Genomic DNA, 26220 nt, shown 5'->3' on the forward strand with positions numbered 1-26220 from the left:
TTTTTTGGGGGGGGAGGGGGGGGAATTCGAGATGTTTATTATTTGCTTTCCCTTTTACTATCTCATGTACCTGCAACAAGTGTGAGAAAAAACTGAGTCTGTGGCTACTTGCAATGTTGAATTATCATGTTCTCCCTTTGTAAATTCTGAAGGAATCATGTTGCTGTATTCTGCAAAGAATGTGGTGTTTTTCTCTTAATTATTATCAAAATCCTACATTTTCCAACTTGCAGCTGGTGTCGCTTAAATAGTTTTTTGCAACCAGAACCAGTTTACTGATTGAATTTTCTTATTTGGATTTATTTTACCTAAAAATGGTCAGATCCTCAGGATTCTAGTGTTGTATGTGATTTCATATGCTTTTACATGCAGATGTACAGCAGTGGGAATCCCACAAACATTGCCAACCCTGTTATGGATGTAAGCGTTCAGATTGATATTAAAACATCAGGTGGAAGGCTGACCCTATATCAAACTACTCTTTGTGAAATGCTTCCTTGGGAAGATCTTCAGGCAGCAGGTTTTGACCTTTACCTGGACCCAAAGGGTTATTTGGAGACATACAATGTTAAAGACATTCAGTTGATTTGCTGCCAAGCTGATGCTAGTTCCGTGTGGTCAGTCCCTCACATGGTTCAGTTGAAATTTATGGATTCTCTGGCAAACATGCACATTTTCTTCTCTTGGGTATTGACTAGGGACAGGCCTAAAGGGAAGGAGGTGGTGCAGTACAAGAACCCTGTTGAACAGCCTCCAGATCCTGCAGAACTAAAAAATGTGCTAAATGGAACAACAGATCGTGTCAGGATTAACAATGTTTATCCAAGATTTTTTAAGGTCACTGGTTCTGGTGAAGTGCGACTCTTTGAACAAGATGTAAGAGCATAAACTTATTTCTGTGACTTTAGATGAAATGACTTTTGGGTTGGCATTGTATTTGTAATTAAAGTTATTTCTGTCATCAAATAGGTGGACTCTGTCAGTGGTGATCTTGTTTTGAATCAAGGGAGTGTGCAATGGTGGTCATTTCATGATACTAATGCATCAGATAAGGAAGAAAAAGCCTGTAGGGGCTTAAAGGGACCTACAGTGATCATCGTGTCTGAGGAGACACCACGTATGTTCCTTTGGTGATCCTCTGGTGTTTGAATGTTGGATTACTACTTAATGTTTGAATGCTTAGTTTGGAAAAGAATAGTAAATATTTCTATATTATCTCATTTTGGTTTTCATATTATTGTATATGATCAGAGGGAATCCTTGGGGAGACTCTTAGCAAATTCAGCATCTGGAGTCTGTACTTGACATTTGTGCTGGCAGTTGGTCGGTTTATCAGGTTACAATGTGCTGATCTGAGGATGAGAATACCTTATGAAAACCTTCCTACTTGTGATAGGTAAGTTTATTCCCAACCTTAGCCTTTTGCATTTTGAGGTCCTGGCATCTTGTAACCTCTCTCCAAAGGAATTATTAGAACAGCTCTTAGGAAAATGCATGTGGATGAGCTGGGAGCCTGGGACTGTATTTTCATTGAAAATAGGAAGGGAACTTCTGATAATGAATTTTCTAGTTTTCTCAAACTGCACGTCATCATTCTTTGTTGAGGGCAATTAGATACTTTGTTTGCATATGATTGTGCAGTACTCGTCTACAGAGCACATAAAATGGAAAGGATTATTGTATGTTACAGCTGTTATGAAATGTAATATGAGCTTTAATACGAGTACTATTGTATTTTACCTCAATCGTAGGGCTGTAGAGTTGACCATTCTTGTCCTGTAGTGCCTTAGAGGGATAGACCCTCATATATTGTTGTAACCATTCATTTATTAGCTTAATGATGTTTTCTTTGCTTTGTGCCTTATACTTTTCTCCTTAGTGCTTCTTTCTTCTTCCTCTTGTGATATGTTATCATAGCCATATTCACACTAGGGAGAGGTTATTGGAGTATAGCAGAAGTGTAACGCCCCAAAATCTCAAACTTGTAAACCTTTGAAAATACTTAGAAAACCTCTCATTTTTCAGAGTTTTTATCAGAGGAAACGATTTTTTTGAAAAGCAAAACAAGTTGACAACTTTGAGCACGTTACCGTAAAAAAAATCCATCTTCGAAACCATTATTATCAAAAACATTTTTATCAAGACAATTAGTGAGTCAAATATTCATTAATGATAAACTTTTAGTTGAACAAAATTTAGGGTTTCCCCTTGTACAAAACTCAAAACCAAAACAGGTATCTAGGACACCAAACTGCGAGCAGAAGAGTGAGATCTTGAGCCATCTCGTATCACGCCATTGGTTGTCTGAAAAACCTATTTGTTACCTGTGCTCATAAAATGAGTCGGTTTCACAAAAAACTGGTAGGTACGCAAACAAGACAATATGAAACCAAAATTTAAAGCAAAGCATATTATCCTAGCATGATAGGCAATTTAATTCAGTAATTAAACTATACTAGCATGAGCATTTAACTACGCAAGAAGTAATCTATCTCCAGCATGAACATTTGATTCACATAAGCAAATTAGCAGCTAACTATCACAAGATAAGCAATTCATAGTCACAAGCTATAAGCACTTAATTAACACAAGAGGCTCAACCACAAATATTGTGAACATATGCATCAAATGCATTCATGATACACAATTCAACAAGTTAACGTGAACAAATTTAGATTTGACAAGTAATATGAACTAATCTAGATTCAACAAAAATGTGAGCATGATAACTTTTGTTTCGATATTAGCTGACCTTGCGGGTACGCACAAGGCACGACACGTAGAAACAATTGAGACTAATCCAGAGGTTTATTATGCCATGTATTTTCGATACCCCGGTTAGCTAGCTGAGTTCGCTCCTAAGGGGACGACCAATGACCGAGAGAGAATTCTCCAAAGGCTACTCGCTCAAAGGATGTATTCAACTTCTATAGAAGTCTATGAGATCTATCACCTAGAATAATTTTTGATAGTCCTGTCCCCTAACTCCGATGACTAGGGACACCGAGTTATTTGCCCGAAGGGTAGTTGTTAACAACCTATCCATCGGAGTTTTGTACCAAACCATCCTCTTCCTTGATAAAAACAGTGGGTCAAATGGATACGTCAGGTGTTATTTAACTAAAGACTCATTCTATATGCTCTGGTCTTTCAACACACTCGAGCATCTTGCCTGTGAAGGCGAAACATCAACAATATGCCATTGCACGTTCGAGATAACCACAGACCTCTCATTCTACTCACCGTAGTATGCAACGTACTTGTCTAAAAGTACAACCACGATGAGAGGGGTATGAGTTTCTCAAAAAGAAACCCCAGCTTTAATGTGTTGTAAAATAAACGATGTAATCATTTTAATTTATATTTAATGTGCTTTGGTCTTCCGATCAACTCGAGCATCTTGCCTATGAAGGCGAAACATCAACAACGTGCCATTGCACGTTCGAGGTAACTACAAACCTCTCACCGTAGTACACAATGTATCTGTCTAAAAGTACACCCACAATGAGAGGAGTATGAGTTTCTCAAAAAGAAACCCCAGCTTTAATGTGTTGTGAAATAAATGATGTAATTATTTTAATTTATATTTAACATGCTCTGGTCTTCTGACCCACTCGAGTATCTTGCCTGTGAAGGCGAATCATCACCATTCTAATGTGTTTCAACAAGTGCACATCACACGTTTCGCGGTTATCAATGCCTCTCATCCTACTCATTGTAGAATCATACATGTCTAAAAGTATGGTTACGATGATAGGGGTATGGGTTTCTCGAGGACAACCCAACACAGAGTTTCACAACAACATGATGTACAAGTAAGTTTGACAGGCTAAAACTTTGCGAAATAGATAACATCATACATGTTCTTGGATCGCCACGGATCCGAAATATCTCTCACAAGTGCATCGACTCGGGGTGGGGCCAGATGCTAGAATGCTTCAGCATGGCCCTGCACAACAGCGCTCGAGAAGTCGAAGCCCCATACGGGGAACTCTCTTCTCGAGACTAAAACACCTGTACGCAACTTCGCATCTTTTTTGAAAAGAGCGAAGTTGTAGGTGTCCTTGCGGGGCATGCATGGGAGGAGTCACAAGAGGCAGAAAATAAAAGTACAAAAGCAGAGCCGGCAACCAAAAACGGTAAAGACAGGAATATAAAGACAAAAACTAAATGCGAAAAAGAACCTGTGCACATCAAGCACGGCGGCAACGGAAAGCAGTAAGGACAGAAAAAAGAAAAGAAAAGCCTAGGCACATCAAGCACGGCGGCAATGGAAAGCAGTAAAGACAAAAAAATAAATGCAAAAAGAAAAGCCTGGGCACATCAAGCGTGGTGGCAACGGAAAGCAGTAAAGACAAAAAAATAAGTGCGAAAAGAAAATCCTGAGCACATCAAGTGTGGCGCCAACAGAAAGCAGTAAAGACAGAAAAGTAAATAGGACAAGGATCACAAAACCATGTCCTTGAGTTAAAAGCATACATATATACATATATGTATACGTATATATTGTCCTTGGTCCTTTCTTTTCTATTTTTAGTCTTTAATTTTAATTGCTTTAATTTTTAGTTCGTTCATTGTCCTTTGCGCAACTTTTCCCTACCTTGGGGAGTCGCAGTGCTGAGATCATCTTCGAGCATACATAATGACAGTCTCGGGCTACGGGGCATGAGAGGGCTCCGTTAAGCATGTTGCGAAAGTACAACGCATTAGTATACTAAAAAGAAAATGGAAGAAGCAAGAAGGGGCAGGGGCACAACCCCCGCTTGTCGATTCAAAAAGGGAGGAAAGGGGCAGGGGTTGCGCCCCCGCCCGTTGCCTGTCCTGTCAAAAGGAGCAGGGGACACACCCCTGGCGGTCTGTTGCAGAAAAGAGGCAGGGGGTAGGGGCTCTGCCCCTGCCCACGGGATGTCGGCTGGACCGAGGACGAGGAGGGAGGTAGGGGCTCTGCCTCTGCTAGCCAGAAAATACAGAGGCAGGGCTACGTCCCTACCTATCGAAAAAGCAAGAGGCACTGACGAAAGTAGAAAGGGAGGCCGAAAATGCGAAGAGGGGGGTAGGGGGGGCTTTGCCCCTGCCTGCGGGGAAAGTACAGAAGAAGCAGGGAGGGGCTCGGCCCTCCCCGGCAAAAAGAGGACATAGGGAGGGGGCCCGAACCCTCCCTTGCATACGAAGGAAGCAGGGGGAGGGGGGGGGGGGGTGTCCGGCCCCTCCCTTGCGTACAAAGGAAGCAGGGAGGGGCTCGACCCCTCCCCTGCAATACAGAGGACACTCGCCCCCTACCCTGTGTACAGTGGAAACAGAGAGGGAGGCATGGGCTTTGCCTCTGCCTGCCGGAGAAATAGGAGGGGCAGGGGCAAAGCCCCCTGCCCGTCGGTGGCACACAGGCAGCAGGGGCGTCACCCCTGCCAAAAAAAATAGAAGGTGAAGGGAACGAGGAAGAAGACAATGTAGGAGGAGAGAGAGAGTTACCTGAGAGGGCTTGACGCGGAGTGGGGTCGCCGGCAAGGGCTTCGGCGAGCTGCAGAGGACATAAGAGGCGTTAGGTGAAACGAGGGAAGAGAGGGAGCACGTGAGGGAAGGGGGACAACAACAGTGTGGGTCGTCGACGTTGGTGGTTGGAAAACGAAACGTGAGGGAGGGCGTGACGACCGGCGTGGGGTAGTCTGCGCCGGTTTCGGCAACAACAGAGGGCGAAAGAGAGGGGAACGAACGAGGGAGTAGGGACGGTGGCCGACGAGGTCGGCGTCGTCGACGAGCTGCAGGTCGGACAAGAGGGGAGACCGGGCGGCGACAGAGGAGCAAGGGGAGCGTAGTATCGGGGGGTTAGGGTTTTTCTCGAATGAGAAAACCCTACCCCCCGTGCTTCTTAAATAGGAGTGGGAGAGGTGGGTGCCAGGCTCGGGTCTGGATCCGACCACTTAATTTTTTTTTCCCGTGGGTTTTACGGAAGGGTGTCGGAGGCTTCATTCTTGGCTTCTCTCGCAGCTGGGCTCGTTTTTCGAATTGATGACATCATCACGCCCACATGAAGTTCTGAGTCTGCATTATTTGACATGGGGGTTTGGTAGATGATGATTTTAGGAGTCTAACAAACCAAGAATAGCATCAATCGGATCATTATTGGATTTTCTACGGATTTTTGAATATTTTCTGGACAGTAGGTTGATTTGGGGCCAGATTTGAGAAATCTGCTCATATCAACCTTATCGGTAGCTTTTGTTGGTTCAGATTGGATGCATTCTGGTTGTTTTTCAGTATGAAAGCATTTGGATGCATTCTATAGTGATTTGAGTGAGTTTTGATATGTTTTGTAGGGTACTATTATAGGCTGTAATAGTATTTTTTAGAGTACTGGTCTTATCGGCTTGTGATAAAAGGCTTATCATTGGGGTATTTTACTATTGGTGACTGTATTGCATTAGTTTGTGACTGTTGTGGTTGAGTTTGATTGAGGTTTTGGGTGTATATTTCTGGTGGCAATTGAGTTTCAAGGCTATCAACCTGTTTGGACTCCTACTTCAGGTGGTAATATCTTAGTTGTCAAAAACGCTAGTCTGAGCCTAAGCGGAAGACACCTAAAAGGACTAGGCGAGGCGTAAGTGGGACAAAAAAAAATAAAACATCAAGAAAAACAAAAATATTACAATAAATGTTTAAATTTAGTAACAAACATATGATTGTAACTATAGATGAAGTGTGTAATTAAGTGTAACATGTCACAAAATTCATGAAATTGCATAATATTGAAGAACATGCACCAAAACTTGGGGCACATCAATATATATATATATATATATATATATATATATATATATAGAGAGAGAGAGAGAGAGAGAGAGAGAATTATTCTGCCCTTGTTTCGTTAGGTCACTGTTAGGACCCTCCAAAAATCATAGTTTTTTGATGTTTTATACTCTATCTGAACCGTTAGATGTGTTTATGATTGTTGTTGAATGGAGAACATGTAATTGATTAAACATCTTTATGCTCAGATGTGTATTTTAAAGAGGTAAAAAAAAATCATCGGTTGATATCTTACTAAAATTTCATGATAAAATATTTACATTTTTTATATCAAATCAATTTGAAACAAAGCTTATTTCTCACAGTATTGATAAACACATCTAATGGTTTAAATTGAGCATAAAATGTAATGACCCCAAACTGACCCTCAAAATTTTACAGAATTTTTTTTTACGAATAAATAATTTTAAAACATTGCAGAAAATATCCCAAGGACCCGGGGTACATTACATATTTAATATACACAACCCAACAATCATTTCACACATAAAATAAATCAAATCATGAATTTGTATTGAATTAAATTTAATTGAATAGTCCTCATTTAGGGTTCACATGTTCTCTTAAAACAAAAACTCCCTAACACATTCAAAACCCGAGCCACCACATTGTAATCCTCGCTCCCTCCAGCCAACTGGTCCCTCCATCACTGTGTCTCAGTACCTAAAAAGATTTTTTAAAAACGGGTAGGAACTAAAGTTCTTTTACAAAACCCTCTCGAAATCCAACAGTAAGAAAATTAGCATAAATCAAATCAAACATAAGTTTAAGAGGGCTCAACAAACAACACATATTCAGAACCAACTTGCAATATAAGTAGTTTAAATAAAACAACCAACAATTTCATGCAAAAATGCACATTTAGGGATGCATGAATCAATGCAACCTATATGAATAACTTTTTAAATTTAATTATCAGTATTGCTTTTGCATGCATGTCCCTACTTAATGCATACATTTAAATTCTCACTTATATAAAACCTGCGGATACTAAAAAATGAGCTAAATTTCTGAGGTTCTCAAAGCAGTTCCCAATGGTATCTTAACACACAATTTGTATTTTATTTACTGGGTTCTACACATGTTCCTCGACCGACATCAAGAATTATCACCATCAATCAAAACATCACGAATCATCACCTAATGCTTGGATGACAAGAACATCAACATCCATTGACGTCATTCTCGGTATACCAATAACTGCAGTTGAGTCTAACAACACCAACCCCAGACAAAGTGGCGGGAGTTCCCTACAATCGTGACCGGAAATACGAACCACACATCAGGTTCTTGGAGAAAACAAATGCACACGGCGTTTAGTATCCTCACGGTCCCACATGATCATCATTCGAGGTTCCCACCTTTTCAAAGGGCCACCAAAGAAAAAACTTATTACACTGTTTGATAACTTTTACCATTTTTAATCAATTAAGAGTTCTTTAAACAAGAACAGTTATACAAATCATCATGCAATAACAAATTCGGGCCCTTGCCCTATCAAGTTCATGAGTGTAATTAATTTAAAAGTAATACCATAATAGTTTTGCAATGCATTTTACAATTTACCACTACATGAACAACACATGCTCTTGCCCTTCAAAGGCCCATATGTAGTTTGAAATGAAATGGGGATCTTCGAAACACGAGCTTAGATTAACAAGGGCAAGTGTCAAGAATGACACTAAAGCATAACCCTTAAAAAGGGTATAACTGGAAACAAAATAAAAATAAAAATGTATTCTTTATTGATATGAAAAACCAATTGCTTAAGAAGCATTGGAGTAAAATACAAGAGGGGCTGCACCCCTTTATATACACAGCCGAAAGAGGACTCAATAAGCTGTTGGGCACAGTCCAACAACTCTATTTAGAGCTGTTGGAATGTGTCAGTCCAACAGCTCTATTAAGAGTTGTTGGACTGTGTCAGTCCAACAGCTCTATTGCTAGTCAAGTCTGGACAGGACTTGACTATCAACAGTCATTCTAGTTCAAACTGAACTAGATGACATAAAGACAAAAAATAAAAATAAAGGAAAAAAATTACAGAAAAGAAAGAAATGAAAAATGTATTTATATATATATATATAATAATATAATATTATTATATATACATATATGTACAGTTTTACATTTTAACACTCCCCCTCAAACTTACGGAACAATGAGCAAAAGTTTGTCTAAGAGAAAGTGAAATCGGGGAGCAGCGAGAGGCTTTGTAAAGAAGTCTGCTAACTGATATTCTGAAGTGACATATGGCAGATCAATTATCCCGTGTAGATATTCCTCTCTGACGTAGTGACAATCTATTTCGATGTGTTTGGTGCGTTCGTGGAATGTTCTGTTACTGGCAATGTAGATCGCACTTTTGTTGTCATAACACATTTGTGAAGCCTTTGTTGTTTTAGCTCCCATGTCAACAAGCAGTCGTCGGAGCCAAACTACTTCCATGGTCGTGGTTGCCATGGCTCTGTATTCAGCTTCGGTGGATAAGAGAGATACCTTCTACTGCTTTTTACACCTCCACGAGATTAATGATTCCTCTAAAAAGACACAAAAGCCAGTGGTTGAGTGTCTGTTATTGGGATCACCTCCCCAATCAACATCAGTATATGCAATTAAATTAAGAGAAGAGGAGGAAGATAAGAAAAGTCCTCGTGAAAGAGAGGACTTGATGTATCTGATAATACGCATGACTGCTCCCATATGAACAAAAGTATGAGTATGTTGAAATTGACTTGCTGTATGAACAACATGTCTATATCTGGTCTGGTAATGGATAGATAGGAAAGTGCTCCGACAAGCTGTTTGTAAGGAGTAGGGTCTGTAAGAAGTTCTCCATCATCAATCTTCATTTTAACATTAACAACTTCTGGAGTGTCAACTTTCTTATCATCAGTAATACCAGACCTGAAAACAATATCAAAAGCAAATTTAGTCTGAGATAATAAATACCCTCTAGGAGAATAAGCAACTTCAATGCCTAAAAAATATCTCAACAAGCCCAAATCAGTCATTTCAAAATGAGATTTAAGAAGTGTTTTGATTGTTTCAACTCCCTGTTTATCGCTTCCGGTGATGATCATATCATCCACATAGAGAAGAAGCACAATGATCCTTGCATCAAAATTCTTAATAAACAAAGCAGTGTCAGTTAAACAGAATTGAAAACCAATATCAATCATAACACGACTAAACCTAGCATACCAAGCTTTTGGTGTTTGTTTAAGTCCATAAAGAGCTTTTTCTAAGCGAAGGACTTTACCCTTAGGAATACTTAGACTAGGAGGGGGTTCCATATATACTTCTTCAACTAGCTTTCCATTTAAAAAAACATTTTTGACATCCATTTGAAAAATAGACCATTTTTTGATAGAAGCTAAGGCAATTATGGTTCGGACAGTAGTCATACGAGCCACCGGAGCAAAGGTTTCTTCATAATCAATCTCGTATTCTTGGGCATAACCTTTGGCTACTAAACGAGCTTTATATCTTTCAAGAGTACCATCACTCTTGGTTTTAATTTTATAAACCCATCGACATTCTATAGTTTTCTTCCCTGGAGGAAGATCTTGAATATTCCATGTAGTAGCCTTTTCAAGTGCATCTAATTCAGCTTTCATGGCTTCTATCCATTTGATATCATTTTTTGCTTGAAAATATGTGGATGGTTCTTCATATGAGTGAATTAATGCAATAACTGCCCTATATGTGGGTGAGAAAGACTCGTATGATACAAACTTTCCTGGAGGCCTCGAGATTCGGGATGATTGTCTAGTTGGAATGTTAGAATATTTCTCAAGTGCACATGGAGGATTAGACTCTTATCGCCTGGAATATTGAATACTAGTATCTCTATGAACTTCATTTTCAACATTAAGATCAATAATTCTTTGATCATCATCAAAGTTACAGTCAAGGTCATATTCATCAGATGTTGATGTTAGATCTAGCAAAAAGGAGTACTCAGTGACGTCTTTTAATTTTCTAAAATCAAAGAAGCTCTCCTTTTCAAGAAAGGAAACATTTCTAGACACATATAGTTTATTATTTTTGAAGTCAAAACATCTATAACCTTTCTGGTTTTCAACATATCCTAAAAAGGCACAGGGAATCGCACGAGGGAAAAGTTTATCATTTTTGTCAGTAAATATGAAACATTTGCACCCAAATATTCTTAGTCTAGAGTAGTCTGGAGAAATGTTCATAAGTTTTTCAATGGGAGTGATATTTTGTAACGAAGAAGATGACATCCTATTAATGAGATAGGTGGCAGTTAAGGCAGCTTCTGCCCAAAAGTCTTTTGGGACTTGATTTGCTATTAATAAAGTCCTAGTGGTTTCTATAATATGGCGATGTTTTCGTTCTGCCAGTCCATTTTGTTGAGGTGTATAAGGACAAGATCTTTGATGTGTGATGCCATGCAATTTAAGATAATTTTGAAAATCTGTGGATAAAAACTCTCCCCCTGAATCTGTGCGAAAAATAGTAAATATCATTTTGAAACTTGTTTTTAACCATATTATGAAAAGTTTGAAAGTATGAAAATACTTCAGACTTATGTTTGAGAAAGTACATCCACGTATGTCGGGAGAAATCATCGACAAAAATAACATAGTAAACAAATCCTCCTTTAGAAATTACTGGTGCAGGACCCCAAACATCCGAGTGTATTAATTCAAGTGGTCTTGAAGAGAAAAAGGTTCTGTTCTGAAATGGTAATCTTTTCATTTTGCCAAGAATACAATCTTTACAATCAAATGATTCAGAGTTACAAAATTTCCCTAGATTTGGAAAATGTTGGATTTTGGCTATATGTGGGTGACCAAGTCTCTTATGCCACAGTTCCAACTCTATTTTTTTAATATTATAACAAAAAACTTTCTTTGGCATTTCCAAAAAATCCATGTAATAGAGTCCTCCTTCTCTATGGCCTTCCCCAATCAGCTTGCCTGACTGGCGATCCTGTACCCAACAACCATGAGAAGAAAAAGAAATATTACACCCATAATCAGAAATTTGAGATACAGATAAAAGATTTAAATTTAATTTAGGAACATGTCTAATTTCTGGAATAAAAAATTTTTTGTTTTATAATTTTTTTCAAAATTTCCTATTCTTTCTATTTCAAGAGAAGTCCCATCAGTAGTAAAGACCTTTGACACACTTGTTTTATTTTTAACACATTTGGATACACTTTGATTATTTGGGCTTATATGAAAAGATGCACCAGAGTCAAGAAGCCAAGAAATTTTACCTAGATCAGAAAAAGATGAGGCTGCTGCGCCGGTTGAAGCTTCAGATGAGGAAGAGGCACCTTTGATGAGAGGCTGAAGAATCTCCATTAGTTGGGCCAGGGAAACTGGTGCATCCTGATCTTTAGGCTCCGATCCAGCAATTGCAGCTCTTTTTTCTCTCAGCTCCTTAAGTTTGGGACATTGTGGCCTGTAGTGTTCCGGTTCATGACAGTGATGACAAATAACTTTCTTCTTATCATAGTCACCATTTTGTCGGTTAAAGTGAGGAGGCCTATATGATCGAACATGATTCCCTGGTCTAGACACGGCTAAAACAGAATCAACTTCAATTTTTAAAGAACTTTTCCGGAGACGATTTTCTTCCATTGTTAACTCTTCAATAGTTTCAACAATAGAAGGAATTTTTCCCTGGTGAAGTAGAGGGCCGATTTAGTGGTTTCAAATTCCGGCCTTAATCCAATGATAAACTGGTAAAAATGTTCAGCATCGAGTTGTTTCTGACGAAGCTCGATGTCTTCGGCACAATGCCACTTTGGTTCTAAAAGGGAAAGTTCTTCCCAAAGTTCGGACAACCCATTGTAATATTCACGAATAGTTTTGTCTCCTTGTGTCATCATTCGAACTTTTTCTTGGAGGTTGCACACGTGTGCAATATCTTTAAGGGAATACATATTCTTAAGGTATTCCCATGCCTTATCGGCATGATCAAATTTGGCAAGACTTGAGCATTTTTTAATGTCAACGCTATTGATAAGCCATGACATTATCTTCGCATGAGATATTCCCCATTCTTTCCATTTCTTCTCGTATGAGGCAATAGCCTTGATTTTCTCTTCATCCGATAGAGGGACCTCTTTATCTCCCTCCTTTTTAGTAAGAGATAGCTTAGGTTCCGAATCGGAACCATCCACAATCCCCATAAGCCTTTTCCCCATATATGGTGCTTCATGATTGAAGCCCATGTTACATAGTTCGTATCGCTTAGTTTCATAGGCATGATGGTGACTTTATCATTGTCATCCATCGATTACAAGGAGAGAAAGAATAGGGATAGAAGAGAAACAAGAAGGAAAATGAAAAAGAAAGAAAAAAAACAATACAACAAGATGTGAAATCTTCTCCAATGAAGTGATAAAACACTTCTCTTCAAGTGGCAAACACTTTTGCAAACGGGCACGGAAACCGAGGCAGCTTTTCCTCAAGATTTAGTACTTCCGCGGCTTTGATACCATGAAATGAAATGGGGATCTTCGAAACACGAGCTTAGATTAACAAGGGCAAGTGTCAAGAATGACACTAAAGCATAACCCTTAAAAAGGGTATAACTGGAAACAAAATAAAAATGTATTCTTTATTGATATGAAAAACCAATTGCTTAAGAAGCATTGGAGTAAAATACAAGAGGGGCTGCACCCCTTTATATACACAGCTGAAAGAGGACTCAATAGAGCTGTTGGGCACAGTCCAACAGCTCTATTTAGAGTAGAGCTGTTAGAATGTGTCAGTCCAAGAGCTCTATTGCTAGTCAAGTCTGGACAGGACTTGACTAGCAACAGTCATTCTAGTTCAAACTGAACTAGATGACATAAAGACAAAAAATAAAAATAAAGAAAAAAAATTACAGAAAAGAAAGAAATGAAAAATGTATTTATATATATATATATAATAATATAATATTATTATATATACATATATGTACAATTTTACATTTTAACATGGTTCACACACAACCACTACATAATTTAATGTAATTTAAATAACATTATAAATTTCTCAGTGAACAACAATCACCCATAGACATACAATTTATTATTCATGGTTCACATGACATGACACCAAAGCATATTCATGGCTAGTGAACAAATGCAAACTTTATCAAGCATACCAAATTTATTATATTGTTCTGAAACCAAACTTTTTGTGACCGACCAATTTCACAGATCCAATAGAAATCATATTTTTGGAATTGCATAAGAAAATTTTCAGTTTTCCAACTAATTCTTCAAATTTGATTGTTAATTCAGATACATATCAAACTTAACAATTTTGTTAGTCTTTTAAGTTTATTGCTTAATGTTGAACATATATATATATATATATATATATATATATATATATATATAAATATATATATATATATATATATATATATATATATTACACTAATCAGGTTGAGAAAAACCAAATGACACAAGGAATAAAAATTCAGATTTATGCTTTCAGCCAGACTGAGATAGAACTACCAGGGTTCGCTGACACACACACACACACACACACACACACACACATATATATATATGTATATATATATATATATATTTATTTATCAATGTCTGATCAACTGGCAGGCATGCTTCAGCATTCTGCCCTACTCGTGTATGTGGGTTCTAGTATCATAAATCTGTCCCTGTTCAACCCTGGAAACAGCCCAAAAAGAACAGGTTCAGACAACTTTTGATTCAGTCAAAATTTCAGTTCAGAACTGTACCGATTCCCCTTTTTCTTGAATCTGGTAAATAAAGTTTTCAAAAGTCATGTCGGTTCAATCATGATTAAGCCGTCGATTTGACTGTGAACTGACACCACTCATCTTATAAATCCAAGCATCAATCTTAAACGGTTTACAAGCTCTTTTTTTTTTAATACTAAACTTTAAATTTGTGCAAGCTGTTAAATCAAAACCCATACAGACTTATACTCGTTACTTTGAGCATGCTGGCCAATGATAACATACGTTTTAACTAAAAGCAATTGACATAGTTCATTACATGGCCTACTCTAGTATTGAAACCCTATATGAAAATGTTACAAAACTTCAATAAAGAACAATGAAAACCAAAGCAAATAAACTGATCTGATTCAGGAATAAAAGAACGCAGATTGGAATTTTTCATGTCAACGTGCACCCTGTCAAAACAAGACAACACCGACTGTGTTGCATAAATCTAATTCAAACTGAGACAACACTAATCACAGCCCAACGTAGGAGTCTACTCAGGTTCTTTATGGGAAAACACTCAGTCAAATATAGGCTGTACAGGTGATTAAAAGTAAGGGGTTTATGCACAAGTTCTAACAGACCAACAAGTCCAGAAAAGGAAAATATAGGAGACACGTATATACCTAAAAAGAAAAAAATTCCAGAACAGACTATCTCGGTGATTCAGTACATATACAGTCGAGCTGGCCTGTTTGTTAGAACTCCGATCAGCGTGAACCCAATCCACGCAGATCAGATTCAAAAAAAGAATGCAGATCAAGATATATATATATATACACACACAAGAAACCGGCTGTCCATATACATACACGCACCAGTCACTTATTCCAAACATAAACTTTGATCAGGAATCAACCTTGATCACAACTCACGTGAAACCAATCCAAAACAATCTGTGATTCTTTCCAGGCCAGCTGAAATTGAAAACCCCATTGAGGTGAGTTTGGTTTTCAGCATAAGCCTCCTTAAACCCATGTGATTCGACCCATGCTAGCATCCTATCTTGTGGAAAAAGAGAAGAACCTGTACCTTTGTTGTTTTGAACAATGAAGAAAGTGGAGGAAGATGAAGGAGACGTTGATGGAGCTGCAGTTGCCCCTCCCCATGCCGATCTCTCTCCTTTTTTTTCTGTGTTGAGCCCTCTCCCTCTCTCTCAAAATCGGTATTGAGAGAGAGGGCTTATACAGTTTTTATAAAGCTAAAGGGAATCCCTAGAAGGTGTAATGAAATATGCGGAAATAAAAGGAGTGCTATAAGCACTTATAATGTCCTACAATGGACAACCAAAAGAGACGATAGCCAAGTCCACTAAGGGACAACACATACACAAGCCTTGAGAAAGGCAAAAATATAAAAAACCTCTTTATTGAGAAAAAGAGAGAGCTCTCAAGCATATCAATTACAAAGGGGTTCACCCCTATTTATACAAGAAGAAGAGGAGAGGAAGGGAGGCCACATGACCTCAAAAGGTGTGCCAAAAAGGGGGCTCCCATGGAGTCGTTGGTAGCCCCTAACGGTCACAATTGTGAATGGTGGGGCCCCTTATGTGGTATAAAAGAATGAAAAAAAGAAAAATAAATAAAATAAATACAAAAAAGAGAAAAAAAAACAAGTACCCCTACTATCAGGTACTTTGTGAAAAGATCATAATACCCCTAAAGGGTATTATGGTGTTCTACGATAGATTATATATATATATATATATTTTAACACCCCCCCCTCAAACTTTACGAGAAGATGATCGAAAGTTTGTCAAGGAGAAATAAGAAGTGAGGAGCAGAAAGTGCTTTAGTAAAAAAGTCTGCGAGCTGATATTCAGATGTGACGTATGGCAGTGTAACTGTCTTACGGAGATACTCATCACGAACATAGTGACAGTCCATTTCTATATGTTTAGTCCGCTCATGTAAGGTGTGATTGCTGGCAATATAGATGACACTTTTGTTGTCACAACAAAGCTTCGAGGCATCGGAAATTTCAACGCCCATATCTTGAAGAAGACTTCGAAGTCACACAAGTTCCATTGTAGTAGTTGCTATAGCCCAGTATTCAGCCTCGGTAGATGATAGGGAGACTTTCTGTTGTTTGTTGCATCTCCAAGCAATTAGTGAATCTTCTAAAAAGACATAGAAACCAGTAGTTGAGATTCTATCATTTGGGTTTCCTCCCCAGTTCAAATTTAATGAAAAGAGTGAGGATAAAAATAGCCCTTTAGTTAGAGTGTTTTTGATATAGCGAATAATCTGAAGCACAACACTCATATGCACAGTTGTAGGAGCATGCTGGAATTGGCTGGCAGAGTAAACAACGTGAGCGATATCTGGCCTGGTGATGGTCAGATGGGTGAGAGATTCAATGAGTTGTCTGTATGGTGTAGGATCATCCAGTAGAACCCCATCCTCTAACCGTAGTTTAGCGTTGATGATCTCTAGAGTCTCCACCTTTTTGTCATCTGAAATTCCAGATTTGGAACATATATCTGCAACAAGCTTCATCTGTGATAATATATACCTTCGGGGAGAGTATGCAACTTCAATACCAAGAAAATATCTGAGAAATCCTAAATTAGACATATCAAAGTTATCTTTTAACATATTTTTAACATCAATAATATCACTTACATCATTGCTTATGATGATCATATCATCAACATAAAGTAAAAGAATAACAATACTATAACCTGCACTTTTAACAAAGAGAACAGTGTCAGTGTAACAGGAACGAAATTCCAACTTGATCATGATAGCACTAAATCTATCATACCAAGCTTTAGGGGCTTGTTTAAGACCATACAAAGCTTTTAATAATTTAAGAGTTTGACCTTGTTCAAGAGCAGTTCTCGGTGGAGGGTCCATATATACTTCTTTATTTAATTGACCATTAAGAAAGACATTTTTAACATTTAATTAAAATATAGGCCATTTCTTAGATGATGCTACAACAATTAGGGTTCAAACACTAGTCATTCGAGCATAGGGGCAAAGGTTTCCTCATAGTCAATGTCGTATTCTTGTGAGTATGCCTTAGCCACTAATCTTGCTTTATATCGTTCTAAGGAACCATCACTTTTAGTCTTAACTTGTAAACCCAACGACATCCAATAACTTTTTTATTTAGAGAAAGTTGAACTAATTCTCAAGTTTTAGCCTTCTTTAAGGCATCTAGTTCTACCCTCATTGCTTCAATCCAATGTGATATATTGTTTGCTTGATTATAATGAGAAGGCTCATAATATGAATGTAAAGCTATTAGACAGACTCTATAATTTGGTGAGAGAGATTCATATGAAACAAACCTATTAGGTAGGATTGATTATTTAGAGCAACGCTTAAGGGGAGTTTCTTCTAGAGGTTCATTAAGCCGCGAGAATTTTTCTAAAGCACTAATAAGTTTCTCTTGCTCACGCCGGGTGTAAACATGTAGATTGTCATTATTAGTTGGTGATATTTCAATATTATGTGTCTTCACTATTATGTATGTTTTCTAATATTTTTGAATGACTTAAAGATTCATCATTTGTATCTTCTAAAAGATCATTAAAAAACATATATTCAATTTCATTTTGTTTGTCTAATATTTCAAATCCGTTCTCATCTTCTAAAAAAGTCACATCTTTTGAGACATATAACTTATTGTTTTTATAATCAAAACATCTATTGTAACGACCCCAACTCATACCTTTGAAAAATGCGGAATTTTTTTTTCTAAGAGTTGCGGAAAACTTCCCAGAGACCTGGGGTCCCTACAGTTCCAATTTCAGTTAGATAACCACACACCACAAACAAACTTACATTTATCATTCTAACCAACCAACTAAACTCTTTTATTAATGAATCAATAAGAGTCTCATACTCAATGCCAAAAGTGAAATAACAACTTGCAGGAAATAAGAACTAAAAGAAAACAAAAGTAGAGCCACTTTGTCCGTAAGTGAAGCCGTCTGAAGTTAATGTGACCCTCGTATCCCCTCAGAAGCGAGTCGATTTCACTGATCACCTGTGTCTGGGAAAAACCAATAAAATGAGGGTCAGAAATCCGAAGAATTCTGCGTACAGGTTTCCCTAATGAATCAATTAAGAAAAAGAGCATAAATAAGATCCATGTAATATTTTGAGGAGTACGGTTATAATCAATTCATAAGACAATTAACCATTTATGCAGAATTAAACATTGAACATGAGGGAACACGAAGTAAGTAACAGTGATCGTAATTTAATCAATAAGGCAATTAAATGCAAAAGAGATCAACATCATGCAATGATCAACATATAACAACCAAGTGAACAGATGAACATGCATGAGCTAATGTATAGCAAGAATATGCATAATTTATGTGCAATGCATGAACCCTTTATTATCTTTCATTTAAGTTTCTCTCTTTCCATATGCATGTCCTATTAAATGCACAAATCTTTAAGTTCTTTTAAATTCCCATTGCTCGCGGATACACCAAACGGGTACAATCATCGAGGTTAAGTAGGGTTCCCAGGGTAGCTTAACACACAATTTGTATCTTATTACCGGGTTCCAAACTTAGACCTCGACCGATATCAGGAAACATCATCATCCATCGGAACCTTGGAAAACAACATCCAAAGTCGGGAACACCAGGGAAAACAGCATCCACTGGCGCCACTTTCTTGGTATACCAAAACAACAACAGTTGTGTCAAAACACATCACCCCCCAGGAAAAATGGCGGACTCTATCTAAAACCGTGGCCAAGAGAAGAACCTCAATATCGGGTTCAGGGGCAATAATACGCACACGAAGTTTTTGTATCTTCACGGTTTTCCCCAAAACTGCAACATCCAAGATTCCCTACACTAAAGCAGGGACATCAAGGAGTAATATGAATTACATTGTTCTTTACTTTATTTTATCTGGTTATTAATTCATCTCTTTTACATTTGCAAATTTACATGCAGAATTAATAACATAAGCTTGCACCTCAGCATGCTAAGCTTTTCATGGGACCACAGCCCGTGACCACATAGAACAGTGTGGTAAAACAATAATATCACATTTGATTTGTTGCAATACATCAAAACAACTAAAACAAAGAACAACTTGCTCTCGAGGTTCACCTAGCTCCTAATGATCTAATTGACCATCGATGCACTCATAAGCAAAAATCATCAATCACATGCCTCTATGCATTATTTTCTACCCGCCTTTTCAATGCATATGTACAACAAATTTAAAGATGTGCATGAAACAATAATATATTTATGCATGTGCATGAGTTCACTATTCATGTACATGAAATCATTTCATACACATGCATTCATTTATGATTCATAAGTACATGTGGACATTCAAGCAGTATTGTACATGCTACACACACATCGATTTCATGTATGTATATGCACTTAAACAAATTTTTCGATAGCATAATACTTAGGCATGTCAGATCAAATCAAAGCATATGAACAATCTCATTCATAACATGTATTAAAATTACCATACATGCATATAACTAAATCTGGAAATTTAACTTGCAAATTTAAAGATCTAGCTCTAGAATCAAAATAACACTAAGTGTTAAAGTATACACGTAATAAATTTTTTTTTTCTTACCAAGCCTAGCCAACCCTGTTGGATAGAGTTCAGCCCCGACTCGGTTGGGGGTTCAGATCAGGCTGGTGAACTCTGATAGAGAAATGATTTTTATGTGTAACATTTTATTCATGCACCCAAACCAATTCCTTAATAACATGTCATGCAAAGAATCTCAAATACCTGCAGAAGAGTTGGTGCTTGGCTTGTAGTTGATAGTACATATGAGTGAGGTTTTCCTTTGTGAATATGGTGTATGGGCATAGCAAGTCATTGGTAAATATACATGAACACCTTTATATTTCTAGTAATATTCCCTGAAATTTTCATAAATGAGTGAAGCACTGAAACTCCTCATGAAAACCACTTCAATCGAAGCATCATTAGGTATTTGGAAAGTTGAATGTGTCAGAGACAACTACTGTTAGCCATTAGGGACAAACTCCAACAGTTTGTTAAAAGAGAATCTGTTAATAGGATAAACAAACCCATGAGAAATTATTTCCAAGAAACTTCTTTTAAGGTCTTCTGGTCTGGTCTTACTAGAAGAGGCGTTACATGATGTATCCTGTTGTGCATCTCAAATGGATAGTTAAGTGGATTTGCCATTGACTCATGAAGCAAGAGTGCCAAGGTCTGCTTTGTTCTAGGTGGGGTTTCCCCTCAAAATATTGTATGGAATCCGGTCCATATTCCATTCCTCACTCGATTTCAAGAGAGAGAGCATGTACCGTTGCCTGGCGTTAGATGGCTGTTTCAACCGCTTGCAGTAGGTCCTACCGAAACTGATAGCTCACTGGGAAGGACGTGGGCACGATCAAGCACTCCTACCTTCCAATCGCCGGAGATGAGACTGGCGGCACCTCCTTGTCGACGAGAGAGAGAGAGACGCGGGAAGAGGGTGAGCCTCCCTCTCCACTTCCCCTTTTATCGCCGAAACCCCCCTATCTTGCCGAGAGGCGCGGGGTTCGGTTACTCTATCTGTAACCGCTTCCCCCCCTCCTCCCTTTCGTTACAGTAGGAATCGTGCACTAGGCACGATTCTTGCTTTCCCCCTCTTTTTAAAGACTGCAACCAGATATCGGGTTTTAAAAACCCTACCGGGTTACGGATCCGGGTCGGGTCCGACCCGGGTCCAAGAGTTTTTTTTTTCGCTACTTACCAGCTACGAAGGAGGCGCGGCCCGGGTCCGAGACCGAGACCCGGGATCCAGACACAATCTTTCAGTGCAGTGTGGGTCCTTGTCTTACCTGCAATGTGGATCCACAAGTTGGATCCAACTGTGGATCCCTGCACTAAAATTATTTATTATATATATATATATTTATATGATATTAACTATATATATATCCCCCTTATGGGTCCTGGATCCGAAATACGGATCCTAGGCCCATTCGCCCATTTCGCATTATTTTATAACAAAAAATACATGGAAAATTTTCAGTTATTACATCTATAGCCCTTTTGATTTTCACCGTATCCCAAGAATACATATTCAATTGCCTTCGGTGATAATTTATCTCTTTTATGTAAAAGAACAAAGCATTTACATCCAAAAATACGAAGATGATTATAATCGGGTGAGATTTTTAAAATTTTTTCATAAGGAGAAATATTATTTAATTTTGAGGACGACATTCGATTAATTAAGTGGAGGTTAACACGACTTCGGCCCAAAAAAATTTAGGAACATTTTTAGAAATAAGTAATGATCTAGTGGTTTCTAAGACATGCTTATGTTTTCTTTCCGCTAGACCATTTTGTTGTGGAGTTCTTGGACATGATCTTTGATGACAAATGCCATGTTGTTTTAGATATGTTTGAAATTCAATTGATAGGTATTCTCCTCCGGAGTCAGATCTAAGAATGGATATGTGACTTTGAAATTGATTTTTAATTTTTGCACAAAATTCTTTAAAAAAGGTAAAGACTTCCGATTTAAGGTTAAGAAAATAAATCCATACATATCTAGTATAATCATCAATAAATGTCACATAATATGAATAACCACCTTTAGATAAAACCGGAGATGGTCCCCACACATCGGAATGCACCAATTCAAAAGGTCTAGTTGAAATAAAGGTTCTTGTAGGAAATGGAATCGAGTTCATTTTTTCAAAAATGCAATTTTTACAATTGATATCTTTTTCTTTATAAAATTTGTTTCCAAAAGGAAAAAAATACATTTTAGAATAACTTGGATATCCAAGTCTTTTATGCCAAGTTTCAATATTTTTATCTTGGACATAAGTACAAAAAGATTTTATAGGGAGTGTCAAGTGATCCATGAAGTAAAGATCTCCTTTTCTATGGCCTTGCCCAATCCGCTTTCCGGACTAGAGATCCTGCACAAAGCACCCTTGAGATGAGAAAGATATTTCACATCCATGGTCGGCAATTTGAGAAACGAAAAAAAGGTTGAGATTTAGTTTAGGAACTATTCTCACTTTTGGAACAAAAAAATTTTGAAAATTTTTAGGATCTAGAGTTTCAATGCCATTTATTTTGAGAAAAGTTCCATCGGCCGTAGAGGCACAAGATGTTTTTGAATTGGTGCATACGTTGGTTAAAGCATTTTCATGGGGAGTCATGTGAAAAGAAACTTTGGAATCTAAAATCCAAGAATATGTACCAGGAGATGATAAAGAGGCAATGGCGGCACCAAAAGTGAAGGAAGTAGCCTTTAAGATTTGTTGGAGAGCCATGGATATTTGGCCAAGAGTGTCTTTGAGATCCCCGTTCTTGCCTTCATCTTCTTTAGTGGAGGATTCTTCAACGGAAGCCACCTTAGGCTTGAAAGTCCCATTTAATTTTGGGCAAGCGGGTTTGATATGTCCCGGCTCATAACAATAATGACATATAATCATCTTCCTTCCACCATTCCCTTGTTTTCTAAAATGAGGTGGCTTGCATGTTTTAACATGATTGTCGAGTTTAGATACGGCAAGAACATTATCCATGTTTTTACTCATGCCATGCCGAGTCTCTTCTTGAGTAATTTCGGCAATGGCATCCTCTAAAGGAGGAAGAATGGATTTATGAAGGAGTGAGGATCTCACTTGTGCAAATTCGGGACGAAGCCCAAATAAAAATTGAAACAATCTATCTTTTCCATTTGTTTTTATCTAAGCTCGACATCCTCCATAGCCACCCATTTGGGATTTAAAAGAGCCAACTCATCCCACAAAGGGTTTAGAGCACTATAGTAATCTTGAATGCTCATATCCCCTTGTTTTGTAGTTCTAACTTTCTCTTGCAAGAAATAGGCTCTTGCAAGATCTTTTTGGGTATACATACCCTTCATGAAAAACCAAGCTTCATTGGCATGGCAAAATTTTGCAATATTTGCACATACCTTAAGTTCAACATTATTCATAAATCATGCTAGGATTTTTGCATGGTTGCTTTTCCAATCTTCTACTTGACGTTGATGGTCTTCTATTGCTTTGAGGCGAGCATCTCCCTCAAGAGCTTTTTCTTGACCTCCTTCCATCTTTATGAGCTTAAGTTGAGGTTCTGGAATGATCCCCATTATATAACCCCAAAGCTTCTTTCCTTTGAGATTATTTTCCATTGCGGATGCCCACGTCATGTAATTTTTTCCATTGAGCTTGAATGATAGGTCGATCTTGGTCTCCATTGCTTCAATAAGAGAATATGTAAAAGAAGTGGAGAGAGAGACAAGATTGCACCTTGGAAGAATTGGATGGCTCTGATACCATGTAATGAAATATGCGGAAATAAAAGGAGTGCTATATGAACTTGTAATGTCCTATGATGGGCAACTAAAAGAGACGATAGCCAAGTCCACTAAGGGACAACACATACACAAGCCTTGAGAAAGGCAAAAATATAAAAAACCTCTTTATTGAGAAAAAGAGAGAGAGCTCTCAAGCATATCAATTACAAAGGGGTTCACCCCTATTTATACAAGAAGTAAAAGAACTCCTAAAGAATCAAGGAATCGGTGTGAGAGAGAGAGGGGAGAGAGAGAGAAGAGAGAAGAGAGAAGAGAGAACTCGATATTTGGGAACCGGCTGCCACTTTTTTCTTAGCAGCTGCAGTAATGCTACATTACTCTTAATAGGGTTACAATAACCTTACAAGGACAAAAATGCCCCTCATTAGTAACACATGTTACATTAGAATACAAAGGAAACAAAACACGTGATTGGATATGGATCATTTGTCGGATCCATATCCAATCCATATTCTAATACCCTCTCTCAAGTTGTGCATGGGGTTGAACCATGTGCAACTTGTTCTTCAGATACCAGAAGTGGTGACTTGTGAGACCTTTTATAAATATATCGACAACTTGGTCTTCTGAAGGCACATAAACTGGTTCAATCTCTTTGTCGGCTATCTTTTGTCTGATGAAGTGTTGATCAATCTCAATATGCTTAGTCCGACTGTGATGAATAGGATTGAATGCAATTTGTATAGCACTTCTATTATCACACATAAGTGTTAAGTTTGAGATATCCTCTCCCATCTCTGTAAGTAAATGCCTAATCCAAGTCACTTCTGCTGTGGCAGCTGCCATAGATCTATACTCTGCCTCTGTGCTAGATCTTGCCACAGCCTTCTGTTTTCTGCTACTCCATGGGACAAGATTTCTCTCAATGAAAACACAGTATCCTGAAACAGACCTCCTCTCATCTGGATCCCCTGCCCAGTCTGCATCTGTATAGGCCAGTTTGTCATGTTTTGGTGTCTTCCATGAAGATTGAATATATGTGAGTCCATCACCCACCGTTCCTTTTAGGTAGCGAAGGATGCGTTTGACAACATCCATGTGACCAGTCTTTGGTTCATGCATAAATTGAGATACTTGATTAACAGAATATACAATGTCTGGTCTAGTAAAAGTAAGGTATTGTAGCATACCCACTAAACTGCGATACTTGACTACATCAGGATATAACTCACCATCACAAATATTGAGCCTCTGATTGACAACACTGGGTGTGGGTAGAGGTTTACAATCTGTCATTCCTGCTTTAGCCAGAAGATCAAGAGTATATTTATGTTGAGTTAATGACATTTTTTCATCTTGTTTGTCTACCTCTACACCAAGAAAATATCTCAACTCCCCAAGGTCTTTCATTTTGAATCGCATACTCAGCAAAACTTTAATTCGTTGAATGTGGTCTGGAGCATTACCAGTGATAACAATATCATCAACATATATGAGTAAGAAAACCATAGTGGTACCGTCCCTATATATAAACAGAGAATGGTCAAGTTGGGAACGAAAGAAACCATGTTTCTGGATTTCTAAGGAAAAGCTTTCAAACCATGACCTAGAAGCTTGCTTCAATCCATACAAAACTCTGGTTAATTTGCACACATATTCTTTTGGGTCTCCCTCTGCATAACCTTGAGGCTGCTCCATGTAGACCTCTTCCTTTAAGTCCCCATGAAGGAATGCATTCTTAACATCAAGCTGACTAAGGATCCAGCCATGTTCAATCGCCAAGCCAAGTATAATGCGAATAGTTCCCATTTTTACCACTGGGCTGAATGTCTCATCATAATCCTGACCATACTCTTGAGTGAAACCTTTGGCTACAAGACGCGCCTTGTACCGTTCAATGCTACCATCCGGTTTATATTTAATTTTATAAACCCATTTGGAACCAACAACATTTTTATCTGGAGGGCGGCCAACTATCTCCTATGTTTGACACTCATGAAGTGCCTCGATTTCCTCATTCATCGCTTCAATCCATTTGTTGGATTGGATAGCTTGATGAAAATCAAGAGGTTCATCATGTTTTTCAATCTGGGATAGAAAAATCTGAAAATCCATAGAAAAGTTGTCATAACTAACCCACTTTTCAATAAGATGCCTTATCCTGCCTGATCTTCTTGGTGCCTCTGTTATTAGATAATGCAATGTGTTCTTCAGCAGGTACATTCGTTTGCTCTCTAGGTCTCCTAGTATTCACATTACCTTTGTATCTCAGACACTTTGCTTGTGATGTATCATCTGAAACTGTCTCACCATGTATGTTTTCAGGAGTCAAAATAGTATGCTCAGCAACATGTGAAATAAGTTCAACACTAAGCCATGGGTCATACCAATTAGCAACTGCAC

The 26220-nt window shown here is 38.0% G+C and overlaps 1 protein-coding gene across 4 annotated transcripts in view; it reads left to right on the plus strand.

The window, feature by feature from the left end:
* The window catches only part of LOC149815447 (piezo-type mechanosensitive ion channel component), a 195499-nt gene that overhangs the window by 140576 nt on the left and 28703 nt on the right, over positions 1-26220 (plus strand). For 3 of the 4 annotated variants that reach the window (XM_089989670.1, XM_089989673.1, XM_089989672.1), the window contains 3 exons: positions 373-876; positions 970-1117; positions 1252-1396. In XM_089989670.1, the coding sequence (XP_089845796.1) occupies positions 373-876; positions 970-1117; positions 1252-1396 (797 nt within the window). The remainder of the gene's footprint in view (positions 1-372; positions 877-969; positions 1118-1251; positions 1397-26220) is intronic. The other variant, XM_089989671.1, reaches the window with a different exon arrangement.

The sequence above is a fragment of the Nuphar pumila genome, chromosome 15, assembly GCF_984573655.1.
Source record: "Nuphar pumila chromosome 15, dmNupPumi1.hap1.1, whole genome shotgun sequence".
In the NCBI taxonomy this organism is placed as follows: Eukaryota; Viridiplantae; Streptophyta; class Magnoliopsida; order Nymphaeales; family Nymphaeaceae; genus Nuphar; species Nuphar pumila.